Source organism: Pollicipes pollicipes, unplaced genomic scaffold, assembly GCF_011947565.3.
Source record: "Pollicipes pollicipes isolate AB1234 unplaced genomic scaffold, Ppol_2.1 Scaffold_5724;HRSCAF=6776_pilon_pilon_pilon, whole genome shotgun sequence".
Lineage (NCBI taxonomy): Eukaryota > Metazoa > Arthropoda > Thecostraca > Pollicipedomorpha > Pollicipedidae > Pollicipes > Pollicipes pollicipes.
In genome coordinates, this window is record NW_023596746.1 from 15,423,372 (window position 1) to 15,450,029 (window position 26,658).

At 50.6% G+C, this 26,658-nt stretch overlaps 2 protein-coding genes across 2 annotated transcripts; one reads left to right on the forward strand and one right to left on the reverse strand.

Annotated features, from left to right (window-relative positions):
- Positions 1–10,394: 10,394 nt before the first annotated feature.
- On the forward strand, positions 10,395–12,283 carry LOC119103806 (larval cuticle protein 16/17). The gene is made up of 2 exons (XM_037227465.1): positions 10,395–10,417; positions 11,726–12,283. The coding sequence occupies exons 1-2, from the start codon at positions 10,409–10,411 to the stop codon at positions 12,128–12,130; spliced, it is 414 nt and encodes a 137-aa protein (XP_037083360.1). The 5' UTR covers positions 10,395–10,408; the 3' UTR covers positions 12,131–12,283.
- Positions 12,284–22,860: 10,577 nt separating this feature from the next.
- On the reverse strand, positions 22,861–24,802 carry LOC119102708 (larval cuticle protein 1-like). The gene is made up of 2 exons (XM_037226165.1): positions 24,794–24,802; positions 22,861–23,253 (listed from the first exon to the last, which is right to left on the reverse strand). Exons 1-2 carry the CDS (start codon positions 24,800–24,802, stop codon positions 22,861–22,863), a joined length of 402 nt encoding a protein of 133 aa, XP_037082060.1.
- Positions 24,803–26,658: the final 1,856 nt, after the last annotated feature.

The window sequence follows — 26,658 nt, forward strand, 5'->3', positions numbered from 1 at the left end:
CGCTGCTCATGAAAAGCAATGACAGGAGGTGAAAATGGCTCTGAAGTGTCATTTTGTGCCAATTTTGCTCTGGTCCTAATCGGATATGGTTACCAGTCACAAATATATAAAAATCAGAGCTGTAACCAGTTTCTTTTTCATTTCAGGGCCCCAAGCCTCCCCCCAAGTTTATGGAGAAGTATGTAAGTCCGGCATGCATCCTATTTGGGGGTAGGTGGCATGATTTTGCACTGCTTCCCCTATCTGTCATCAAGAGTTTTGTCCCTACTTGAAAAAAAACATATATTTCACCAATGTTTTGTCAGCATTTAAGCATTTATTTACAGTTTAACATTTTGCCAATGAGAGTCTTGGTTGCTGGAAATTTATATGGTAGCCAATGATGTACGCAATGCGGGGCTTCTTTACTAAAACAGCGTCAGCCCTCCACGCGCGGTCCGCAAAATGGTCGCTTGCCACCCGCAGCCCCTTCCCATCCCTCCCCCCCCCCCCCCGCCAGCCCTGTACTGTCTTGCAGTGCTCGTAAGAAACCGTCGCTGCTCCAAGCCAGAATTGCTAGGGGCAAGTTTTTTATGTCAACACACGCGCAAGAGATGCTCCAGAGTCTACCAACGATCTGTGCGCGACTGCACAATAGGCCGGAATAATATTTTCAGAGAACCTTAGGGGTGCGTCGCATCACCACCCCCCCCCCCCCCCCCTTGTCAGAGCCACATGGGGGTCCGAGTTTTGTCATGTATTCAGCCGTCTTGGCTATTGACGTCCTTCGTGGTTTTTTACGGTCAGGGAAAACAAACCCAGCCGTAGATCAAGTTAAAACGTGAGACCCAGCAAGTCCCAATAGTGGAACAAACTTCTGTTGTGATTGGGCTATCCCATAGCCCTGAGCGCGCGCACCTGCTTTCCATTAGCAGCAGTTATCCTGACATAACTTGAAAGACATTGTATAATTCAGCGCTTTGGTTGTGTACAGGGTATTGAAAATTGCGGCATTTACAGAGGGTTTCGTTAATTTCATACCGTTGTATGTCGTATGGTACCGTGCTACCCTGCTGGCGAGAATTTTGCCTGCAGAAATTCGGTCGACGACAAAAAGAAAACTTGCTCACGACACCCCTGCTCATGGTTATAAGGCACAAAGCCATGTAAGTCACACAGGACAGCCCACATATTTTTGCTTTTAGATGTGTTGAAAGTTATACACCACAGGCAAGTATGGGCGCGGACCGGACCGGGTATGGAGGAGTGTAAATAAGCGCGGACTGAGTACGGCGGAATGCAGATAGACACGGACTGAGTACGGCGGAATGTAGATAGGCACAGACCGAGTACGGCGGAATGTAGATAGGCGCGGACCCTGCACGGCGTGCATTGTGCATCCAGCGCAAAAAAACTGTAGCGGGCAACAAACTTGCCACATTTGGTACTCACTCACACCAACAGCGGCGGCACGACCACGGGGTGCGAGGCAGTTAGCTTACTGCTCAAGGTTGTCGCGCACATCACCATACTCATCGCTTAATTGTACGCAATGGGCTTGCTAATCACGCACATCTCCCACTTGGTGCAGTGCACACTGCGGCTTGGAAAACCACACCACAGACACGGACATGTGAGCCACGGTATCTTTTTATTGCCGGACGCGACTGCAACACGCTTGAGGATGGCGTCTGGCTGCCATAAAGGGTCAAGCTTTTTCGCCAGCGTGTTATAAAGGGGCGACCCCTTGCCCGCGCGCTCGCGGCACAGGGCCCCGTTACACGAGCGTCACGTACCAACTCATCTAAGTTTTGCCAAACTAGCTTCTGCCCATGTACGGCTGCCTTACACTGGCGGTTGACATACTCGCTTTACATGAACCCACGTCCCCGCGAGCCGAGGACATGAGACGGCGGGCGGAAGCATCGGCTCGAGCGAACGTCACGGGGATCACGAGAGAAGGCATGGGCAGTAGACGATGCGAACGCACGCACGAGGCAAGCGAACGCACACTACGCGTAGAACGGGAGGCTGGGGTCGAGCTGTGGACGGGCGGGGCGGTGCGGACGTCTCCCGCTGCACCGGAGAGCCGGGGACGCTTCTTTGGGGGAGGGGATGGGGCTGACTGTCGGTCAGCCCATTCGCAAACGTGGCCCGGCGTGGCGGGCAGGGAGGGTTGGTTTGAGGGGTCAATGCGAAAAGGCACGGCGGCTGGGCAGGCCACGTGGTGCACGAAGACACCAGCGCCGGAACGGACGCAGGAAGTGGCGGTTGCGCCAGGAGGTGCGACCACTGGGTAGAAGTCACGCGAGTGATCTACACCCACGAACATGCTTCGTCTGCCCCACACCAAGTCGACGGATCCTGAAGGGACACATGAACCTTAGCACGCAGGTGGGGTAACAGCTTAGACGCCCGATCATAGCGGCCACAGGCGGCGTCGCACGGTGAGTCCGCGCGGGCATCACATTCGTCTGTGGCCATTTTTCAGTTCATCACTCGTCATCATGCGTCATGCAGGTGCGAGGACACGACGATGATTGGGAATCGCCGAGTGTCGAGTGTGTCCGTACAGAATCTCGGCTGGTCACCGGTGATCTGCCCTCGGCGCGCTGCAGATCTCGAGCAGTCCACGGGCGAGCGCGTCAGTGTCTGAGTCCAGGTCACCCGACACAGCCAGTCCATGCATAAGCCTCTTGAGCAGTTTGACGGCTGTCTCGGCATGGCCGTTTGACGGGGAGTTGTGTGGAGTTGAGGTGCGGTGCGTCACACCCCAAAATCGGAGGAGAGGAAGTCTCTTGGAAGATGGGCGGTGTGCTGCGGGCCGCCATCGTTCCGGAGCATGCAAGGAACGCTTGTCGCGGCGAGGGTCTGTCGCAGGTGGCGGACCAGAGTCCGGGCGGTGGCGTCACGCGAGGGTCTGTCGCAGGCGGCGTACCAGAGTCCGGGCGGAGGCGTCACCCGAGGGTCTGTCGCAGGCGGCGTACCAGAGTCCGGGCGGAGACGTCACCCGAGGGTCTGTCGCAGGCGGCGTACAAGAGTCCGGGCGGTGGCGTCACGCGAGGGTCTGTCGCAGGTGGCGTACCAGGGTCCGGACGGTGGCGTCACGCGAGGGTCTGTCGCAGGTGGCGGACCAGAGTCCGGGAGGTGGCGCCACGCGAGGGTCTGTCGCAGGTGGCAGACCAGAGTCCGGGCGGAGGCGTCACCCGAGGGTCTGTTGCAGGCGGCGGACCAGAGTCCAGACGGTGGCGTCACGTACAGTGCATGGCAACGGGCCATCCGGAGAGTCGGTCGGCGTACACCAGATGTTTCCGGCCTGCATGGCTGAAGAAGTCTGTGTGGACGAATTCGAAGACTCGGTTTGGCTTGGGTTGGGCCATAAGCGGCTCGCTGCTGACCAGGTACCCGCTCACGGCATGCCTTACAGGAGCCGACGTGATCAGCGACCTGGCGGTCGATCCCAGGCCAGTGCACCGACTGGTGGGCTCGACGCTGAGTGCGTTCTATGTGCTGGTGCGAGTCGCAGCACAGACGTTACAGGGCTTCTCGCCGGAGGCTGTCAGGGATAACCAGACGGGGGTCGCACATCAGGATGCCGTCGTCAACAGAGAGACAATCGCGCACGCCTCAGCACGGCCGCGGCGCGGACGCGAATCAGAGTGGCTTCTGCGATGGGACACACCCGGGTACCACTGGACCAAGCTAGAGCACAATTCGCAAGATGAGTTTACGGAGTTTATGGGTAGCGTCTGCTTCAGCGATCTCGTCTTCCGGAGAGGGGTCATCCAAAGGGGTTCTGGAGAGAGCGTCTGGGATGCAGTAGTGCTTACCGAGCTGCCCGGATGTGGTGAAGCGGTACGCGAGTCTGGGATGCGGTAGTGCTTACCGGGCTGCCCGGATGTGGTGAAGCGGTACGAGAGCAGCTTCATGCGGAGGCGCCTCAGCCGTGTGTTGGCGATTTCCGCCAGGGGTTTCTGGGTGACGATGGGCACCAATGAACGGTGGTCTGTGAGAACGTGGAAGGACGCGAGACCAGCCAGAAAGAGATGACACTTTCAGGCTTCCCACGTGACGGCGAGGAGCTCCAGCGTAGCGGCATTCCGTGGCCGACAGGAATCGAGAACTGCATCGCACCAGCCGCCATTCCTCAACGTGACGCTGTAGCAGGGCGCACCCCAGGTCGTGCAGCCGTGATGCGCCGGTCTGAGGGCGGCGGCTCGTCGCAGGCCGAAGACAACGATACCGCAGGTGAGATCAGCGCCTTTCTCATAGCTTCGAATGCCTGAACGTGAGTCTCGGCACACATTCATGCGTCCTTGATTCGAAGCAGGTCACGCAGAGGCTCACCTGCCGGTGCAGTGTTTGACGAAAAGGCACCTAGCTGATTCACCAGTACTTTGAAGCTGAGCAAATCGGGGATGTCGGCAGGCGTGATGGGCTCGGCGATGGCCTTCATCCTCCACTGGTCGATGATGTTGCCGTCCGCTGTCACGTGGAAACCGCAGTGGCTCACGGACGGCTCGGCAAAGACCAGTTTGCCGGGGCGAGGCGCGATGCCTGCTGCATTGCACCGCTCCAAGCTGCGGATGACGTGCTGCAGGTGCTCGGCATAATCCCAGCCGCGTGCCAGTACATTGTCGATGACTTTGCAGGTGCGCGAGATGCCGGGGAAGACTTCATCGCTCCGTCGGTTGTCTCCGCTCCGCTGATCGTCTCCGCTCGTCTCCGCTGGCAAGGAGACCCTGGGGTAGTCTCTGCATCCGGAGCCGATCTCACGAGGTTATAAAACAGGCGAGATCCTGTTCATGTCGCTCGAGTGGCGCCTGGAAGTAACCCCATCGGGCGTCCAGCTTCGTGAAGTAGTGCTCCCCGACCCCGGCACTGGGGGCCACGTCTTGCGGTGTGCACACCGAGCGGGCGCCCCGCCGCAACGCACCTGTTCAGGCGGGTCAGGTCCACGGGCAAGCGGACTGGCGATCCCTGACTGCCGGCGGGGTGGGTTCGTTCCGGCACCGGAACAATGGGGTGACACCATCGGGCGAGTTAGTGAACGGGAGCGATGACACCCTGCTCTAGGAGGTCATCCAATTGCCGACGGATGCCATCCTGCCACGCGAAGGGGATGAGTCGCGCCGCCGTGACTACACGGGGACGAGCGTCATCCGCAAACTCGATGCGTGCCGGGGCACTAGCCATTTCGCGAGGTGGCGGAGCCGTGCCGTGGAAAGGCCACTTGACTGCCGCCAGGTGGGCTGCTACTAGGAGTCTCCTCGAGGGTAGGACACCAATGAGGGAGCGGCCACGTGCGCAAGTCACGGGGTGGTCAGAAAACCGATTCTATGCGCGTGCTGCTCGCTGGTGCTGCGTAGGCGCAGAGGACGTTACGGAGCTTCCCCCTGCACGTCCGGTGAGGTGCCATCGGTGCATGCGCCGGCGAGGCAGAACATCCGTCACACGAGAGCCGGCCGCGAGGGGGCAGCGGCGGCGGAGCCGGTTGTGACGCCCGCGATCTGGGCCGGGAAGTTCAGCGACAGAGTGCCGAGGGCAAGGCAGTCATGCCGTGGGAGCAGAGCGCTGCCGAGACGCTGCACGAAGGTTGCAGTCACGGCAGCTGTGATCACGCCCCAGGTCAGGTCGCATGTGGTCGCGGGTGCGCAACTCACGGGGTGGTCAGAGACCGCGACGATTGCACTGGTGGCGGGTGGCCGCCCGTGCGGGACATGCCTGTCCATCGCCGCGCGCGCATCGACAGCTGGCGGCACGCCTGCTAGCACACACCACTGGCACACCTGCTGGCACACACGGCACCATCGACAGCAGGCGGCACACAGCCCGGCGTCCGGGACGGGTCTCGTCGACGAGGGCCCGAGCGGGCGGGGTCGGAACGACGGGCACTGGCGGTCCTATGCCGACAGTAGACGGACACGGGGTGGACATGATCTCTGGACACGGCGACAGAGTTCTGGCGGGCGTTTTCCTGCGCACGGCAGGTGCTGAAGTCCGACTATAGTGTGGGATCTCGCTCAGAAGCGCTCGCAGCATGTCCTTGTCTCGGATCCCAGTAGCCATGCGATCACGGAGCTGCGAGTTGGTGCATTGCTGGCTAAATCCACAGAACTAGACGATTTTGAGCAAGACCACGAAATAATCCTCAAACGCCTCGCTGTCTGCCTGCTGCAGGCGGAAGAATTGGCAACGGTCCAGAATGACGTTTCGCTGCCGACGCAGATCACGCTCCATGCCACGGAAGCTATACTGGACGTCGCGGAGGTGTGTACGTCGACATCCCGGCCGCGACGGAGTGTTGGCGTCCGCTGGTCGTCCAGCACAGCGACGAGTGTGCCGGTTTGGTCCGCCGGCGGGAGGTCGTACAGATCACTGAGCGTGGCGTATTCCTCAAGCTTGTCTTGTTTCGCTGCAGCTTGGTACCCCGGGTAAATCTTTCAATATTTTGAAACTTAATTCACACCTCTACCTGCACTGGCTGCCGAGATATGACCGAAAGCGTAAAAACCATTAAAAATATTAATTCCATCATTCCAACTCGTGTCCGCGTGACATGTGCCACTTGGGTCCTTAACCTTGCCAACAGCCAATGCCCCGTTCGATTCCTTGTTGAGCTGCACAAATTCTGTGTCTCTCCGACCCGTTGCTGCCGAGATATTGCTCCGGGGCTGACCGCGTGTGGGGATCCTCGCAGGAACAGGGTAATGGGGGCCACGGGGCACTGGCCCCTATTTGTCAAGTTGGGAGGGAGGGGCAGCAGTGTTAGCTGCCCCCTCACTTTTTCAGGTTCGGGTTTCGGTTAGCTTACTTTTTAACCAGGTTAAGCATGCATACCTATTTGCCTTGTACACCAGCCATGTTCCTCGAACGTCACTGGAAACAAGTGCTTCATGTGGTAAATGGCAGCATCTTATCCTTTAAAGCACGGCGATAGAAATCGTGCTCACGAGCGGCAGATAGACACGACTCGCCCATTACATTTTTCCCGGCCTCGATCGCTGCATGGCTTATGGAATGACAGGATTTAAATAGCGTTATTAAGACGTAACGAATGTCAATGCCACTTAGACGTACTCTCCCCGAAACACTCCCTTTATTTTCGCCGGCGTGTAGTTTAGAAGTTAAAGAGATTTAGGTCTAAAAAAGGCACGGCTGCAAGCTGCACCAAAAGATTGTTAAGATGGCTATATAAGTTGAGAACCCCATACAAATGTGAAGCGTTCCGTTTTACAAGTAAACTATATCCGGCGATGTGGGGGGGGGGGGCGAATGTCGCCATCAGGAGGCATTTGTCAACCCTGTGCCTCGGTTGACAACGCCTGGCCACGCCCCTGCTTATATGCAACAGCAGATCCAGTCGGCTACGTTGAATGAAGGACAAACGAATGTGCGGGGAACCAATGTATGTTTTAGGAGGGCAGCTTCCAGAATGCTTATTTTCTTCTGTGGTGCGTTGTAAGAAGATATCATTCGGAAACCTATACTGTAACAGATGTCAAACATATGTTCCACACGTTAAGAAGTAGCAATGCTGATCCGTAAGCATGCAGCAGTCACACAATTACTTCGCGGTCAGCCATGCGGGGAACAGCCGGGCCAGGGCAGTAGCCGCCGACGGCGGATAGGAGCTGGGCTCATTTCAGAGATCTGGGAGAAGGGTCTTTTTCAGTGACTTTGTTTTTCTAGGATATACTCTGGCTAGATGGGCGTCGTCCTATGCTTTGTTGAACTGGGTGCCGCTGCAACTGTCCAGTGGCATGTGTTGGATTATTGCACCTATCCTGGAGTCTGAAAATGTTAGGTAACGTGCTCATGCTAGCAAGTTGTTGAAACCAGAAGCCATTTTGACTTTTGTGATGCGTTGATACGTGTGAGTTGTTGACCAAGATAATTGTGATCTCCTTAATGATATGATAAGCCTTGTTTTTTTAGCCTTCATGAAAAATTGTATTCCCAACCGGCAGCACTGTGTTAGACATCCCAGCGCCCACTGGCTTAAGATAACTTTTGCACATTTTTCCAATACAAACGTCCTTGATTGGATTGATAAATTTAAGAAACGCGGATCGGCCTGCAGATGCACCTGAGCGAGCCGGACTGGAATGGACCGGATCCTGAAAATTCTATCCGTGAAGTGCCGCAGCGCCAACGCCCGACTGCTTCAGCCTTCGCTACCGGAGAGCACGCCCTCGCGGAGGACCCAAGGACTGGTTTGCAGGACCGGTTAAGTGAGGGGGTGCGGGACGTCGCGGTCGTCGGCGGACGGTGGGACTACCTAGTGCTCCTGTCCAGTGGGTGCATGTACTGCTGAAACTGCGGGTACCTCCCACTCCTGCGACCGCTCGCGACGTTCTCGCAGAGTGGCGGCAGCGGTGAAAACAGCAGCGTCGGTGGCCGCAGCGACTCCGGCGGAGTCACGGCGGCGGTGGTGGCAGCTGCGGCGGCGAGGCCGTGACGGCCCTGGATGTAGGATTCTGGCGTGGCCGTAGTCGCTCCGCCAGGGCCGCAGGCGAGGCGCGGACTGCGGTGATCCTACTGGCCATGACAAGTGTTAACTGTTCTGACCGTTGTAGCGTTGTGTGTAGAGGGCAAACTTGAAGCGGAGCAGTAACAGGCCTAGCCGCGCTGGGCCCGGATGCCGGGGGTCCACTAATCCGGACGACCAGGTGGCCGTATCTAGCCAGGGAAATTGGTTGGAGCTCCCTGCCTGACATGATGAGTGAATAATGCGGTGGCGGAAATAAATCGCATCTCCCCACTGACAAATGGGTGTTTTGGTAGTAATTGGTAAAGCTAGGTGCACGTTTGCACGAAAAACCAGATGTTTTCACCTTATCACCACTGAAACACACTCATTCTTCCACCTTTACTATACCAGCTTTTGTCCTTGTTCTTCACTTATTCCTATCACGTGCGCTAATAGAAAGGAACTAATACAGACGCGAGAGAAGGGCCTCACCTTGAACGGTGCGGATGAGCCATTACGGCAGACCCCTGACTGCCGTGCAACTCGGAAACGTAGCCGGGGCTGTTGTGCTACTGGGAGAAGTGTCCTGACGTGGAGCCATTGAGGGAGGTTTTGGAGACGTGCCTGCCGCACGTCTCATAAGTGTGAGACAGGCCTGCCATCCCTGTCGCCTTCCGGCCTGTCGCGCGGCTTGCTGATTAGTCTTGCTGAAAGTCCATCAACATGTGCTAAATGTCGATCAATGCTGAATTTCATCAACGTGCAATACAACTATGTCATACAGCTCGAAATTGCGTCCGTCAAAGTCGGAGGACAGCGCGGGGCGTCCGGCGGTGGAGACTGAGCCGCCCATCCAATGCCGAGGCGGTCTGCCGAAAGGAATGACTCCCGTAACGTCATCCAGGGGCGCTCGCAGAGAGTAAACAAATCGCATGGCTATTTCCCCCCGCATGTAGGCCTTTGGTCGTGCTCTGCTCTGATTATTTAGAGCTAGGCATATTTTGCAAAGATGGACTTAAAGATGGGTGAACCAAAATAGCATCACGGGGTTCGCATAGTTTCCGTTTTTACAAATAAGAAGAGACCACTTTGCAATGCAGACAAGATAAACTGTTTCCAACAGGAGAAATCACTAGGTTGGCTCACTGATTGTGGATTCTTTGATGAGATGGGCGGGACAAAACCCACTTTGCATTGCTTCCCTTATTAGAACGTCAAATGGTTATTGCCAAATGTTTTGAAATGCGGTCCAGCTCCCTCTCAACTATCGCTTCTGCCCCTTCACCGCAGCCGAATCGGTTCTGTACGGAACGGTTATCCGACTTTTAGAGGCCTTTACGAGCTCGAATGGAACCTCTTGTACAGTTAGGAATAAGAATCTGCTAAATGTTGTATCACTTGTACAGTGACTTCACAGCTAGACCTCCATCGCATGATTGAACTAACCCCAAATTGGCTAATCAGTGGCAAATGAAGGCCAACTCACGTGCTCTGATGCTGATGCCCGCGAGCGGTGTGAAGAAACCATGTAAAGGACATGTCTTTTCCCGCACGTTTCATGTCCCACGTATCCGTCCACGCTTCCAGTAAATTTGAAGGACGCGCGAGCATGACAGCCAAGTGATGCATTGGCACCATGCGCCCGTTACCTGCGGCGTCATGATCACTCGGTCGGGGATGTTACGACACTGAACAGTCTCCAGTAAATTATCATGCGGAGGGCAGAGTCGGCGTTTACTCTAGTGATTGTCAGGACAGCAAAGATGGTATGGGGCCGCCACGTGTCGACTGTTGTTTAAACGACCAATGTGTCGAAAGCATTCGAGATTCAGCGTGCACGACCCGCCAACGACTCAGCAGTTCCAATGTTGGCAGACACCAGCTGTCTTCACCAGTGATATAAAAGACCCCACAGTTGCAGAGGTAGTCAGTCAGTGCACAGCCCAGCTCAGCACAATGAAGCTGGTGAGTACCTCTCCGTTGAAAGCACCAGACGGCGTGGCGACGCGATAAAGCCGAGTGGCGGATCTATCGCTTTCAGGAGGTTTTAGGGAGGACATTCATGTTTCCATCTTTTGCCATGTTCGGACACCTTATTCTCCCTCTTAACTGGGGATGCACTGGTGAGCAAACCATGTTCACTGTGGCGTGCGGACCGCGTCAGAACGGTCTATGCTACAGATTAGATGATTAATCACCTCAAATACGCCTGTGACTTGGGTGAAATGAAGCTCTGGCAAAGAGGACCATGAAGGTGACCATTGTGAGATGAACAGTTTTTGATGGACGCTAGCTTATGCGCCGAAAAAAACCCTGGTGCCAAAAGTCCTAAATCGGTCGGAAATCTGCGGAACTTTGGCTTGTCCTTCGTCTGACCTTAAAGGTCAAGTGATACGGAAAAATAACAGGCGTCGGGTTCGGTTCTTTCCTGCCGCCAGTGACCATGTGAGGTGTTTTCACTGGAAGTGGAGTTTTCCTTTAAATGATCACTAAATCAGCTGCCCAATCATGGATGTTATGCCCGTCCCACTGATTGTCGAAGCCGCAATATGCAGACATTGGGTGACGGCGTCCAGCAAACTGGGACGGCGCCACTGCGCCGTTGCATTGGCGGTGGGCGCGAATGTTATGGGAGCCATACTGAACGAAGTTTGAGCTTTGTATGGGGCAGGATGTCCACCAGTGTTTCTTGAAGAACAGGTTTGGCGTAACGCTATAAACTAGTGCATTTGACTTTACCATAAATGGGCCATTATCGCGCTGCAATTACTCATTCAAACCAGGGCTTGAGAAGGCTTGGAAAATGCTTAGCTTCCACGGCTTGGAAAAGTCCATCATTTCGATCGGAACAATGAAACTTTAGAACTGACGTTTTGATCAGTTTTTTCTCTCAAAATCAGAACTGCGTGTATTGTCCCAGCTGATGTTGGCATGGCGTATTTCTTGCAATGGTTATAAAGAACAGCGCAGCTACCTATATAATTGGATTTATGATTTGTATCAAACCATGTGTCTAGTTGTTTTGGAAATAGGGCAGGCATCATGATCTTGAAGCTATCTCTACAAATGTGGTACTGGCACCACTCAGCTCAGCTCACCCAGTTCGCGAAGTCGGTACTTGTGCACGTGTTTTTAGGCCTGATTCAGTATACCCACGAAACCTCAGCTCCCCAACATGCTAATTGTTTACGAGTCCTGCTACGCGTAAACGACGTGGGTCCCACTTCTCTTGAATGCGCCACAGCCTGTCAGACCGTTGGTCTTCCACTGCAGATCGTGATTTCCTGCCTGGTGGCGTTGGCCATGGCCCGGCCTCAGGACCTGCTGGACGCCTCGCAGCCGTTCAACGGAGACACGGGCTCGGCGCAAGACGCTGGCATCCTCCGCATGGAGAACGTCCAGCGAGAGGACGGCTCCTTCCAGTACGGCTTCGAAACGGTCGACTCTATCGTGCAAGACGTCACCGGCCAGATCAAGCAGATCGGAGAAGAGGTCGGCGTCGTCATGCAGGGCTCCTACTCGTTCATCGCCAAGGACGAGAACGGCGCGGACGTCCCAGTCAGCATCACCTGGACGGCCGACGAGAACGGCTTCCAGGCGCAGGGTGACGCCATCCCAGTGGCCCCCGAAGGTGCCAACCCGGTGGGTGCACAGGCCCCCGAAATTATCGTGGAGTAGTGCCGCTCTCAGCCTGCCTGCTCAGCTTCTTCAGCGCCGTGCCGGGACCCCACCCGGCACCGGCAGTGGCGCCGGATGAGTGATAAACGCCAGCACGGCAGTCGTCCTTCGATCAGTGCCCAATATTCCGGAAAGACAATATATTTGCGATTTTCTCAGCTTCCTAATGATGCAGTGTGTGTCGGTGGTTGCACAAACACTAAAACCCTGGGAATGGAAGGAGGCAGCCCATGGTGAAGTCAACAGCGCTGGACGCTTGGAGCACGTACGCTATTGGCAAGCTGGTGTGGGGGCAGAAACTTGTTTTTACCATGGAAAGTCTTGAAAAATGCACTTATTCAAAAATGGTAAATGGCCAATCGCCATCTTTTTTCACACAGATCCCCGGAACGGTAAATGGTATTCAATCAGGCCCACTGGTTTGGTGTTCAATTGATCCAATCGGTTTGTGCCTAATCGGTTATTCTAGACTAGGGTAAGACTGAACTGGATTTGAACTGGAAAATACTCATTTTCAGCCGCGCGGCGCACGATACAGTGAGGCGTCGGCTGATAGAAGTGTGCCCAAAATATAACCTGACACCAACAATATTGACCAGCGATATATCACCAATGAGATTTTACGTCGATAAAGCGAGCACGTACATGCAAACACTGCTCATTTTGTCACGTCATCGTGTCAGTTCCAGCACCGCGAGCCCCAATTCGTTGTCACTAGCGAAAAAATGTGATAACAGCTGATTAAATCTACCCGTAAGTGGCCCTCGGCTAAAATGGCATACCATTGGTCGCGATGCCACCAGCCTCTATGCTACTGGCCGGAGGACCCGGTCCAGCGACGAGCTGGCAAATGCTTACAAAACTAAAACGCCTCCAGAGAAAAGTTTGCCCATTCTTGAGATAAGGCGTGGTGAGGGACACGCTTTTCTCCTATTTTCTGCTTATTCTATATTCAGCACCAACTTTGGTTTTCATCTAAGAATGTCTGCCTGAACAAGGCTACGCTTTTCCAACGCATGACCAACAGATGCTAAGCCAGGGCTTTGGATTACATCCAGGCAGCCTCCACTTAAGTACATTGATAGCACAATCTCTCTTGGTCATACGTTTCCTACCACTCTACAGGGTCCACGTGTTAAAGGCTTGCTTTTCACGGAGGTATGCATCGAATTTTATCAAGAGCCCAGCGCGAAAAGAAACATTGCTTAATCGTCGTGCGTTGATCCCCTTACTGTTTTTGATCCTAGAAAAGCCAAACTCTCACGCGTAACGTGTCTAAGTTTTCATGTAGAGCACGCTGCGAATTTTCCGATTTTGAAGGTATGCTCAGTAGTCTCGGAAGCTCAATTGGTAACATGTTTGAACCATGGTGGCAACTGAAACACTGGAGTGGAACCAGATGCTTGGCAGTGTGGTCGGGAACTCGAAGCCGGGATGTTACAGAGTTTTTTTTTCGTCCAGTTCCCTTAAAAATACTGCATTGCTTGCTAACAGCCAATACCTGCTGTCACTGTAATGCAGTATACAATTTCTTGATAGCCTCTTGCAATTTTTTTAGACAAAACCTAAGTCCTTGAGAGCTACTCGAAAAGTTATAGACGTAACATTTATGTAATTCCTAAACGGTTTGACCATAGTGACATCTGCGCCATGTTTCCTGTAGTTACCGCCTGCTAAAAACTTTCCGTTGGCTAAGGCTTTAACATTAATTACACATCTAGTGTATTTGTCGCATTTTATTGCAACTTACGTACTGAGCTCTGTACTACTGTGAATCATTTACCCTGATATCGAGGAACACTTTCCAGGTGATCCATGGTGGCATATGAATATGGCAAAACAAATAATGGCGTTCAACGTGCCGATGGCCATACTTTTACTCCAAAGGCAAGCAGGCAAAAATGGAACGCTTCCAAGTCATGGACCGTCATCCGTTTTTGAATTACTCATTTTTGAGTACGAACAATGGTCATTGGCATGTAAAAGATATTCTTCACTTTACTGTTTACGAACAATGCCATCGACACTCCGATATTTAAAAGGCCGTGAATATGCATGAACAACACGCATTTATCCAGTACTAGGTGCAACCCCTACCTCAGTGTTTACTGTCTGTGTTTCGCGTATCACTATCGGACGTTATAATGCAGTTGATCCATTGGATAGGTGACACTTTAGAATCAGCTGAAGGAAAAGTAAAAAAAAAACACTCCATAGCTCAAGAAACAAAAAAAGAAAGAAAAAGAAACAGGATACTTAAGATCGGACAATATACTGAGATCATTACCACAGGCCAGATATATCCCAAACAGTAGGCCCTCACATCCTAATGGCACTGCACCAGGTATCAAGCTGGAGCGGGTTCCCCAACAGCATGGAAAACAGAGGTAAATGCGGCTCATGTGAAATGGGGTTTCTTGGAAAGGCCCCAGCCCACGAATGGAGACCGTGCAACAGGCGTCAGCCGCCGACATACCGCCACAGGATAGGCGACATGGGAGCCAAGGAGTGGCGCAGCCGTACAACGCACGAAGGTGGGCCGGCCTTGCAGGCGGAGGGGGAGACGTCGGACGAAGTCTGGTGCCACAAGGGAGCCAACAGCAGGGCAGTCAGTGTCATCGAGCGTGGGAGCCGGTCGGACGGCAACAGTGGCCGATGCCTAGGAGTGCGAGACCAGGATGGTGGTGCACAGCTGGCTTGGTGCGAGGCGTGACGGCGCACCAGGTACACGCGACGTCGGCCGGCAGCGGGACGGCCCCATGAGATGAGCAGCAGAGCGAGACGGCCCGCCCGACGCGTTGGCACACGAGTCTCGACGCGACGGTCCGGTGCGCTGCTCGACGGAACTAAACCACTGGCATTCGTTGGCATCCGCTGGCAGCTTGAACCTCCGTTGGCATCGACGGCAGGAATCAAGCGTTACTCTCTCAGAGCGGGCCAGCAAGGCACTTGTAGGCCGGTCATAGCGACTCCGCCTACAGGAAGCCCTACACAGAGAGCACCGCCACATGACGAGCGTCGTGGGTACGAGAGGTATGGGGGCTGGGACGCCTGAAGGGTTCACATCGGTATCTCTGTGCCAGCTGGGGAATTGATCAGCCATCAGCTGAACAGAGACGTCGTTAGGGTCCTAAAACAACGGTCATAGAGTGAGCGTTTTGCGTCTTTCAAATGGCCTTGAGGCAGAGGTGTGGTTCCCTGTTCCCTAGGGTGGGTTCCATTCCCCTCGCCAAACTTGGGCTACAGTTTCTAAAACTTTGAGAATAAAGTGTGCCAAATTCTGAGATAATCCTGTTTGTTTGCTATTTTGAGAGCATTTTGTGTCATTTCGCCTCCCCCTCCCCAATTAATTTTGGAAAACAACGCCCTGCCTTGAGACGATGAGAGAGCATCAATGACTGTTCGGAGCTCTTGGCACCAAACACAGCGGTCTCATTGGCTACCGATAGGGATTGTGCAAGTCAGCGGGTCTGTTGCTGAAATTGGGATAGGTCCAGAAACGCAGAGCGTTAGGAATGCAACCTCACTTGAGGCACCCTGTAACAGTGATCGAACTGATCTAGAGGTTTCTGGATCTAACCTGGTACAGCTACGAGTTGGACGGCCCTGGTGGTGGTAGTGAGCAGAGAACCGCGGTATGGAAAAAGGAGTCCAAGACTCGCAGCGGTGGTGAAGGAGCTCTGTCGGTGAAAAAGTTTGGTCTCCGGAACATACTCCTCGTACCTTTAATCAGCAGTGCCCTAGAATTGCCGACTTTTGGTGTAAAACGAACACCCTATGAGGATTTTTTCACTTCTTTTCCCCATATTTTATGTGAATTTTTCACTCCTGCCTGACATTGTCTAATCGCACATGCCAAACCCCTATTTCCCTTTCTGAGGTTTTCGGATGTCATCCAAACCGAGCTCACTTGAAACCACCAAGCATAAACGAGGCTCCGCAGAACCTGGAAACCTATGTCTATGTCTTGCCTCACCTACATCTGAATCATGTCTATGTATGCAAAGAGCAAGGGCGCCAGTACCTCCAAGCCCAGGAACCCCAGCGACCCCAGCCGCTTGCACGTATTAAGTTTGGTTTATTCACAAAATGCATCAAAATGTGCAGCTGTGCGTCAACTGCAAGGTTTTCACGCATCCCCTATTTTTTGGTCTTACCACCACACCACGAAAGCAGAGCCTTGTGCAAACTCCACGTATTTACTCCACGTAACTTACTCCACGTATGTCTTTCTTCCCGGGGAAACTTGACCACTAAATTTCATCATTCCGGAGATGCATGAGTGAAAAGTTCAAGAAATGTCTTCTAAATTGAACTTATAAGATGGATATCACCATATAAGCACTTACATTAACATATTTCAAGTCAACTCAGCTGATTTAAAAAAAATTCCGAGAAAGTATGAGTCTTTATATTTATTTAGCTACTTTTTTATCCTCTGAATCATGCCAGTGTGATACCACTTCATTCTTCTTTCCTTTTCGACTGTGTTTAAAGGTACCATATGCTGCTTACAATTTTGACCAATTTCTCTGCAAGATGCTCCAACTGCAAACTTGTATGTATTTCATATATACGTTGGATTGGTTTGCCAGCCGCCCAAACATGTTTGATATGCACCCAAGGGTGAACAATTCACGGGGAATGAAGGAGACAATTTGAAGCACGGAACTTATTTTTGCCGCCATTTTCGCCTTATTAGACCTTCGGTTAACTGCTTTCTTGGTTCATGGCGGTGCTCAATAATGATAAATTCAGGCCTTTCGAGTGTCTGACTCACCAGGCTACCTGGCAAGGCTATTCTAACGCTGCCATCTAGGGCTTTGGGACAGACCTGACGCAGCTAATACAGAAGTGTTTGATGGCGAAATTCAGGAAGAAGCCAGTAAGTCTCATGTGGACCAAGTAATTGCTTACCTTACCTGCTCCCATTACATGATTGGTAACCAGAGCAAGCCATTTTCTGGTTTAATGCATCGAGTTTTGCCATAAGACAAATTGTGATGGCACAAGGCATGCAATGGGCTTATTTTGTTCCATATTCTTGGTAATTTGCCCAAAATTTCTTAAAGTGGTCCCTCATGGCTGCTTTAACCAGATGTTTTCTATACTTGGCATTGTTTGCTGATCGGCAAATGACTGTGCTGTATATATGCATTATATTTTTAACACAGGAATACTCTAAGCTGCACAGCAATTATGATGAGTTAAATATTGGTATGTAGCAGATAGTCAGACCATCCCATGCAAAGCCAACATCCCAAAATTTGTCATTAAATATGAAAAAGCAAGCCCAAATGGATGCATTTGCTGCTGATGGATGCATTTGCTGAAAAGGCAAGCTGCAATACTGGTATGGTCATCTAAAAGTTATGTTATTTTTGGAGAAGAGAGATTGTTTTGTCGGGCATACCCATGATTGCCATTGACATAGGTTAACCATGACAATCAAAATAGGCTGTTCAAAGTGATTTAAAGTGCTTTGATTTGTGTACTATCAACTTTGTCTGATGTCACCAAGCATATACAAATGAACTGGATAAAAATGCAAGTTGAAACCGGCCAAAAAACAAGCCTTAAATATCGTGTTTTTATCACAAGTGCTGCTGTCAATAGATAAAAGATGATGTTCATCATATGGGTTCCTCTAAGTTAGGTTAAGTTGGTAAAGTGCATGGCAAGTGGCAATAGGAATTGTGCAAGAATCAGTTAGTCACAACTGCTGCCGTGATACAAACAGGTTGTACAGGATGAGATGATGTAAGACCTCTTTAGGTTAATCATAGGCTACTTTCATGGAAATGAGCATTGGTATTTTGTAAGAAACAGTGAAAAAAATGCCTGTTTTCCCTGGCCCCATCTCAACAGGAGCCAGAAGTATGTCTATTGTGTTTGACTTGGTGGTAGGCTGATGTGTAGGGGTCCAAAGTTTTTTTGCTTGAGTGTTTTATGCTTGTTGAATTTTTGCTGTTATTTTGTTATTGAATACCTTTGCTTTGTTTTGTTTTAAAAGTGCTGTGGAAGGGAATTGAAAAGTGCAGCATCAAATTATTGGTGTTAATAATTTGTTATGCTCATAATACTGTTGTGTACTATGCTTTAACACGCGCCCGGTTGGCCGGCTAGATGCTCTTCGCTCGGGTGGGGGTGGGGTGGGGGTCAATTTGACCCCCTCTGAGATCTCGGGAACCAAGAAGGTTAGAAACACCAAATTTGCAGGGTATCTTGACCTATACGTGAACTCACTTAGGTTAGGGTTTCAGCTTCCTAGGTCATAACCTTTATGTTGAATAAGGTCAAACAATGTCAAATTCCAGGTCGGTCTCCAAAGCGCCCCCAGAACCCAGGCAACTGTCTCTAAACAAAAATTTACAATCCCATTTGAGGTTATTGACCTTGTTTGACCCTTTAAAGGTCATGGTGACCAAAATGATACGAGACTGCTCTGCGTTTTGCATTTGAATAAGCGACAAAGATTACGCTAGGCAGTATGTTCCTAAAACAAAACGTCCGACCCGGGTCATCTTAGGTCAATGGCCTGTTCTGACCTTCAAGAAGTCAATTGAAGATGCATAATGCGGTTTTTGCTGTCAATAAATTCGAAATGAGCACCAGAATTTATCCCATACAGCATGCCCTAGAGTCATAAATCAGGTTGGTTTTGACCTTGGTCTGACCATCATACCTGACCTTAGGTCAACGTAATTTGCTCATTCAATATTTGTGGTGCCTAAGAAAGCATCTCAGAGATGTATGTCTTCGTCAGACACTCCGTTGTTGTATCAGACTGAACGATTCCCAAGAAATTGCTTTCGCTGAAACCATGGGCTGACTTTAATCTGTCACAAGTCAGCGACCTTACAAGGTACATCTAAAATTTGTATGTCAAACTATTTGGTATTTAATTTTATACAGCTATGCAAAATTTGGCGCGGCTACGGGGGAGGAAACTTGCCCCCCCCCCCAAACCCACCCGAGCGTGTGTTAATGTATTCTGTTTCGCTTTAATGGTCTAAGATGTTAAAAAACGAAATAGTTTTGTCGGGTTCCTGATATTACGTCCATGCCAACCTGAAATAGATGTCTTTGTTTGCTGAAGCATCAGTCACGAGCTCATAAGTTCCATCTTTTGTGAATGGATTTTTTCACTCCCGCACGGTCTTTTTGCGATGGAATTTTTCCCTCTCACCCTAGTTCAAAAGCGTTTATAGCTCCCTGTTAATCAGAGCCCATTTAACTCATTCGCTGTAGAAGCCCTTGTGTCAGCACCTTTTCACGTAGCAGTTTCTGGTTGAAAATTTGGGGCAATAGAAGTGATGTGTAGAAGTCTATTATAAATATATATATATATATATATATATATATATATATATATATATATGTGTGTGTGTGTGTGTGTGTGTGTGTGTGTGTGTGTGTGTGTGTGTGTGTGTGTGTGTGTGTGTGTGTGTGTGTGTGTGTGTGTGTGTGTGTGTGTGTGTGTGTGTGTGTGTGTGTGTGTATTAGAGGCTTTCACCTGCAAGTGGCCATGCGCACCTCGCGTGCCATGTGAACATGCATACCTCACGTCCCATGTGCCCATGCATACCTTGCGTACCATGCGTACCTCACGTACCACAACGATGTCCAAGAGTATTTACGCGTTGAAGGCATTGCATTGCGGGCTTTTAAACATTCGGCTTCAAGTTCATCTAAGAAATATTTCCAAGCTGTTCCTTTCTATGACGTCAATCTCAAGTAGTTTGCTGGTTTGCTCCCAGCCATATTCGTGGTTAAAAAAGATTTGGCAGGTCACATACTCCAACACCAACCCGTATTATCCCGTCATTTGTCGTCTAATAAGGGCAACTTTGGTGATATTTGATCAGACTGTCTCCGTAACTATCGCCGACCGTTTCGGGTTTTACTGCTCAGATACGCTTAGTTCAAACTGGCGAAACGTGTAAAGGGAATATGCCACCTTTTTTGCACTCTTTCTTTAATGTTAGATCGGATGCGCCTGATTTGATCGACAAAATTAACTATCTCAAAATCTTACTGGGTAGCACATAATTTTGATTTAAAGGGAGACTACGCCCATTTCGCTGGGAGAAATCTCATTGGACTCTGCTAACCACTTTAAAGTAACACTTTATCTGCTTTGCTTTTTCCAGTGTATGCGTTCTGTAATGTTTGCAACACACTTATTGATCAAAATGCTGGTGCACTAAATGCTGCGAAAGCTTGGAACACTCTATTTCAAGGAAATGTTCTACATTTGGAGATATTGAAAAAAACATCAGGTATGATGAAATAAGCTCACTTAGGTATAACTTATAGCATACTTTTAGGTGAAAAGACTGCTCTAGACGACACAATCTCTCTATTAAGAAAATATACTCCTCAATACGTCATTGTTTGCTTGTGTCATCGCACCATGCACAACATTCATTGAGAGCCAACTGGTGGCCGTTCTATCTGAAAACCGTGCTCACACAGGGCTGATATGAAAGACTTAACAATTATATTTGTATTGTCCCTTATCGCCGATTGGCCAATAGAATGGCAGGATTCCAATGAGGTTTTCATGACATCATGGATACCTGAGCACCTAGAAATAGTCTGCACGAAATAGTCTGCACATCTTCGCGGGTGTGTAGCTCAGAAACAAAAGGAGGATAGGTCTTAAGACATGCAGAACTGTGAAGTGCACCGAATGGTCTTCAAGGTGGCTGTTTCAGTTCAAAACCCTATGCACCCCCTTTGTAGAAATGTAGAACACCCCCTTTAAGTACATGGGCTTTTGAACAAGAGTCAAGGTAGATTTCCCAACTTGAAGGGTGTTTTATTTTTGCTCATTTACGTGCAGTCAACAGCCGTAGGACCAACGTTACATTTTCAGAAAGTTGAAGTATTAGCCCCGTCCTCACCCCCCCCCCCCCCCTCCTCTCCAGCCCCCCCCCTTTCAGTACCTACGTCCTTGGCCTTCAGAATACCTGCAATCCTGCAATAATGAATATTGAACACCAATTTGTTCAAAATTTGTAGGCTTTTTGCATCGTTGACCACCTTTGCATTGTTGAGATTTATACAACTGACTTGGGGTATCAGAAATTGTTAGTCACACACTCCGTGGTAAACACTGATGTGTTGAATTGTATGCTCGTGTGATTTCATTGTTATTTCTGGTTGGTTGGATACAGCCGACAGGTTTTGGGTGTGTAAAGTGTGACAGGCCTCCGAGATACAAAAATGACATGACAAATGGTAAATGGTAAAATGAAATGACAAAAAGTAACAATTCTAGACGGCAAGCAGATTCGACCGGCTCCACGGCACCTAAAAATATCCAGGGAATGGGGCAACCGATCTTTCCATCAACACAATGTTGATATTTGCAGCTGGGTCAATGTCCCATATTGTGAGAGGCTGACCGCTGGATAACAGCAGCAAGATTAATTTGTAACACTTCGGAGTTATGAACAGTCCCTGTGCCATGACATCCTATTTTACGAGTGAACTAGGAATAGCAATTAAATGTTGATTGAATGCGATTATTTGCTGTAATCATCATTGGAACAGGCAATGGGGTGCCTGTCACAAGTACGGATCACAGGGTCAGAAAGTACCTGCCACAACCTGGAAGACAGGTGAGACCCAGTCCCCCTGGGGCCAAACAGGACTAGCTAGTTACCAAAGTACTGAGCCTGAAGGCCCAGCGTTTAGCTCGGTTCTGCACACGACATGCCCAGCACAAAGCACCATCACTGGCACGAGTGTAGTTTCTCATTCAGGTATTCAACTGGAGGGGGAGAGGGGTCCAGTAAGCACCCAGCAAGATTGCATTAATATTACTGTTAGAATGCATAAGCTATGCCAGACGGGGAGGAGGGGGGCGCATAAGGTCATATCGCGTTAGACTGCACACCAAAATTATCAGCAATTCTTAAACCAAAAAGTTGAGCATAATTATGACGCAGGAGCCGAAAACTAGAGTTTTTATTTGTGTTAGCTACTTTACGATGCTTGAGGCAAAATGATCACGTTTGCGTCAGGGCAGTAGATATCCGGATGCAAACAATCAGCGAGACTGATAAACAATCCACAATGTCAATAAGGAAAGTAAAATGGCCATATTGCCAACAGAGGCGGTGCAGGTTTTGTGTTGTTAGAGCACCAGAATTGATAACATGAATTACCACCTTCGGTCGGCGTTCAGACTATTTCTGTTGTCGCTCTAGAAATTTGCGTTCCAGGACGTAACGAAAAACGATAATAGTGTATGAGCAAATGCCATTAGTGGTCTAATTGGTACAATGGTCCATTGTAATTAACACATAATGTGGCTACATCGGCATGAATTTCCAACATAGTTTCTTTTGGTGTAATTCCTGCCAGCCAATCTGTTGCCAAAGGGCCTTGACCACAACCGTTCCTGTAGTCGGGGCGATCAGGAAACGCAAAGAAGGCGACGCACGGATAGCAGAATCGTTGGTTTGTCCTACTTGCGACCATATGGCCTGGAAGTCTCCTCTTGATGTACATCCACACAAGTTGTGTAATGTGTGTGCAGTGACTGCGGAGGTAGCAAAATGCGCATCCGTTATACATCCAAGTGGTACAGACGCTGGTTGCCGCGGATAACCTGTATTAAAATAACACGAGGAGCCCAAGCGTATTCAAATGCTCCAATCGCTATGTGCACGCAACGTCACCGGTTCGAAAGCCTTGAAATAAGCACATCCTGCTGTCTAAAACTGGTTATCAAACGAAGCGATGGCGGCGCCGTCAGAGTTGGCATCCTTCGGGATAGCGTCGCCCTGCGCCTGGAAGCCGTTCTCGTCGGCCGTCCAGTTGATCGTGACTGGCACGTCGTTGCCGTTCTCGTCCTTGGCAGTGAACGAGTAGGAGCCCTGCATGACGACGCCGACTTCTTCACCGATCTGCTTGATCTGGCCGGTGACGTCCTGCACGATGGGGTCGGTGGTCTCGAAGCCGTACTGGAAGGAGCCGTCCTCCTGCTGGCTCATATCCATGCGGAGGATACCGGCGTCCTGCAGGCTGGCGTACTGCGTGGGCTCGGGCTGAATGAAGTCCTGCTGGGGCCTGGCCACCGCCAGCACACACAGACTCGCGAGCACAAGCTGAAATCAAGACGCGCATGAGAGAACTGAATGTTCGACGAGCTCGCTGGTAAGACGGTACAGCGACTTGGAGCATCGACATAATGTGTAGTATTGCCTGTGGAAAGGACCGCGTCTTTTCACATGCCATCACAATACGGTACACGGGCCGTCGGCTCAAAAAAGGCACGTGGCCAGCTTGAAAAGAACTTAACATAGAGCGTTCATCTGCGTGCAGCTGGTCCAGATTATAAGACTGTGCGGGGCTCTGTATCATTGCGACCGTCACGAACCACCAGCGGTAGCTGATGGGCCGCGTCAAGACCCTGTGCATGGTGGCGCAGCATCTTTTCTCTTTGTCGTGAACGCACAACACTTTGCCAGTTAAACCCCCAAAAAGCCTTCGGATTAGCATGCCAAACCAGTTAATGGCTCCTTTGCATGTCTTGCAAAGAGCCACATTTGTTGCATGCTGCTATTTTGCTTAATAATGCGAATCACAGTAGAAGCATCACATGGAGCCACTTATGCCCGCGTGGTGGATGAACTACCGCTTTTGGGGGTCAAGGAGATATTCTACACTACACCGTGGCCTGTTATTTGTAGTACTTATTCACACATGTCACGGCACGTCTAAATTTTACAGAAACGGCATCGTCAGCTGTTCCAGATCGGACGTGCTTCATTAAGGCTGCACACCTGCAAGGCGCGGGCAAAAAAACAACAAAAGAAGTGTTGCGGATGAGAGAGGAACCACTTTTAAACCATTTCTATCCGAACTTCGCGGGCGTGCAGGTTGAAAAGTCGGACGTTCTGTCCGTAGCAGCAGGCCATAGCCGGATAGGTAACGGATGCTGGAGCTCGTACACGACGCGTGAACGGGCCTCTCCCTGTCGGATGTGGCTGCCGTAAGATTCGAAAACAGTCGTGCCCACCACTAGCCCGAAACACACGACGTTAAAAAGCATCGTTGGCATTACCCCTTGCGTGAAGCGTGCAAATTCATTTATAAAGGAAAGAGGGGAATTATGTGAATTGTGTGACATTTACTCTTACCATGGTAGATGCTATGCATGATTTAAGTTCGATTCTACCTACAGCGGCCACTCAGCGAAAACAAAAGATTGCAAGGGTATAGGGCCCACCAAAAAACATCCTTCTCTTTTTTATATTACAGCTTTACTTCTACCATCTATTGGTCTGTGACGTAAACAAAAAGCTTGTTGCAAACTTTGGCCTGCGCCCTGCGTTGGGGGCCAGAGCAACATGGCGTTACTCTCAACCTCGTCTGCTTCCACCGCGCTGCGGCTGGAGAAATGACGCGAAGCTCGCACTATGTCAGCATTTGAGAACGTACTGCAGCTATGTTGCCCCCTCCAGAGAAAAAACTGATAATTTTTTTTTCAGTCCTCAACAACGCCAACGAAGGGGAACTTAAGTTACGCCGACTATTTTCATCAGCCGGTCTGTCGGCCGGACCGCATGAGCTGAGTCCTTCTTCGAGTAACTCTTCTTCCCCTTCTTCCCCGGAGTAAGAACCTGATGATCAGTCAGTACTCACCAGCTTCATCGTTGGTTGGGTTGGTCACTGGCAGGCTAGCACAGAGTGATGTGTGTCCCAATGCCCGTTGCCTTTTATACCAAACGGATCGTGTTTTTATGCAGCCTGAGCGTAAGCCGATAGGCGGGCGTGCCACCGTCGCATAACTGGCAAGATTGTCCAGCCGACGCACAAACAGTCCCGGCTTGACCAATTGGTTTGTAAATGCCCGGCAAGAGTGGGGAGCTCGATGATGGAACGGCATCAATAATGCTATTACAGTCTCCGCCTTCACTATTGCCGTCTGCATTGTCTAGGGGAAAGATGCTGGGCTCGTAACCCAGCGGCGCTGGGTGCGATTCCCAGAGCGGGCGCATGGCTGGGCCCGAATGAAGCGGAAAGGTCGGTTGGAAACTGGCCAACAACGGTCAACCCAGGCCCAGGACGGCCGTGCATTGTACGGCACGTAAAACCTTTCGCATTCCTATCTTGAGAAAGGACAGAGGCAAAATTGTCTGGATTTTGAAATTGTTGAACTGGATGGCACAACATGGGTGGTGGGCTCAGGGCACACGCAATAAGCTACACACGGGAGGTACTCTAAACCCAAACGTAGCCCATGCAAGCCATTCGGAATAAATTTGCTAATGGTAGTATAAACAGTGCTCGAGACAGGCGCAGACTTGTGCCACGCGTGCTGCGTACATGACAAACTACGGCCTCTCGCAATCGACCAGCTTCTCAATGCGCGTAAGCTGTTGGCCTCAAAGGTGTGTGGTAGACTCCGCAGGACATATGACTGTGGGGACATATGACTGTGTGGCGAGTGCATGCGGCTGGCGCCCTAAGCCTAAAATCAAGGCATTCTAAATGCCGTGACCCTCAGACCCGTTTGAGTGAGGTCTTATTCTAATGGATATTGGGGCAATGCACTGTTAACATGTAAGCAGCAAATGATAGATGAGCCATATGGCCAACGTAGTCGGTGCGCCCCAAGGCCCAAATCATCATCAAATGATAGATGACTTGGTGCCGGGGGAAACGGAACCCGTGATGCTCATGTGTTGCAAGCGCCAAGCGTGCCTGTTGCAAGCATGCATGTTGCATACGCAAGCATGCCTGTCAATAACCACGCAGCATGATACTGTCGCATGACCCGGACCTGAAAGCGCGTTGCTGTCAAATGTGACTTGAGCTTTTACACATTCGTTCATCGGAGGCAGCGCTGTCTTGTTATAAAGGCCGTGTGAGTCACTCAGCCGTTATCAGCTTCTAACAGCTCTGACTGAAATTAAAAGCGGTGTGCCTGGAATACAAGACCCGTCTCACTCAAAAATGAGGGCAAAGGGCCTGGGGTTCAGCCTTCGCTCAGCCTTCACATGCTGGACGCCGGATGCTTTGGGCCGCCGAACTTTAGGATTTGTACTTAATTCGTTTTTCTAGGGGAGTGATCCCACTATCATTCATTAACCACCAGTTTGAAATAACAGGGTTGTTCACAGCTTTGTTCAAACGCGTAGCTTAGAGAGGGGATTCCTCCTTTTTGTACTTTTTATTGGCATATCAGACGCATACGATTTGATCAATAAGGCCAATTTTCTCGAGATCCTTCTGAATGGCTCAAAATTACTCTCTTAAGTAGCCGCCCCTTTGGGAGGAATGTCATTGGACCTCCTCTTCACCACTATGAAAGTAATACATTTCATTGCTTTGCTCTTTTGAACGTGTGTGCTCTGTAATGTTTGCAACACGCTTTTGTTTAAAAAGTTGGTGTAAGAAATGCTACGAAAGCTGAGAACACTGGTTTGACAAAAACATTTGCGAACATGAAAATATCGCCCCGCGAATTCAATGAAACGTTATGCTATGGCCTGGAATTCTCCCGT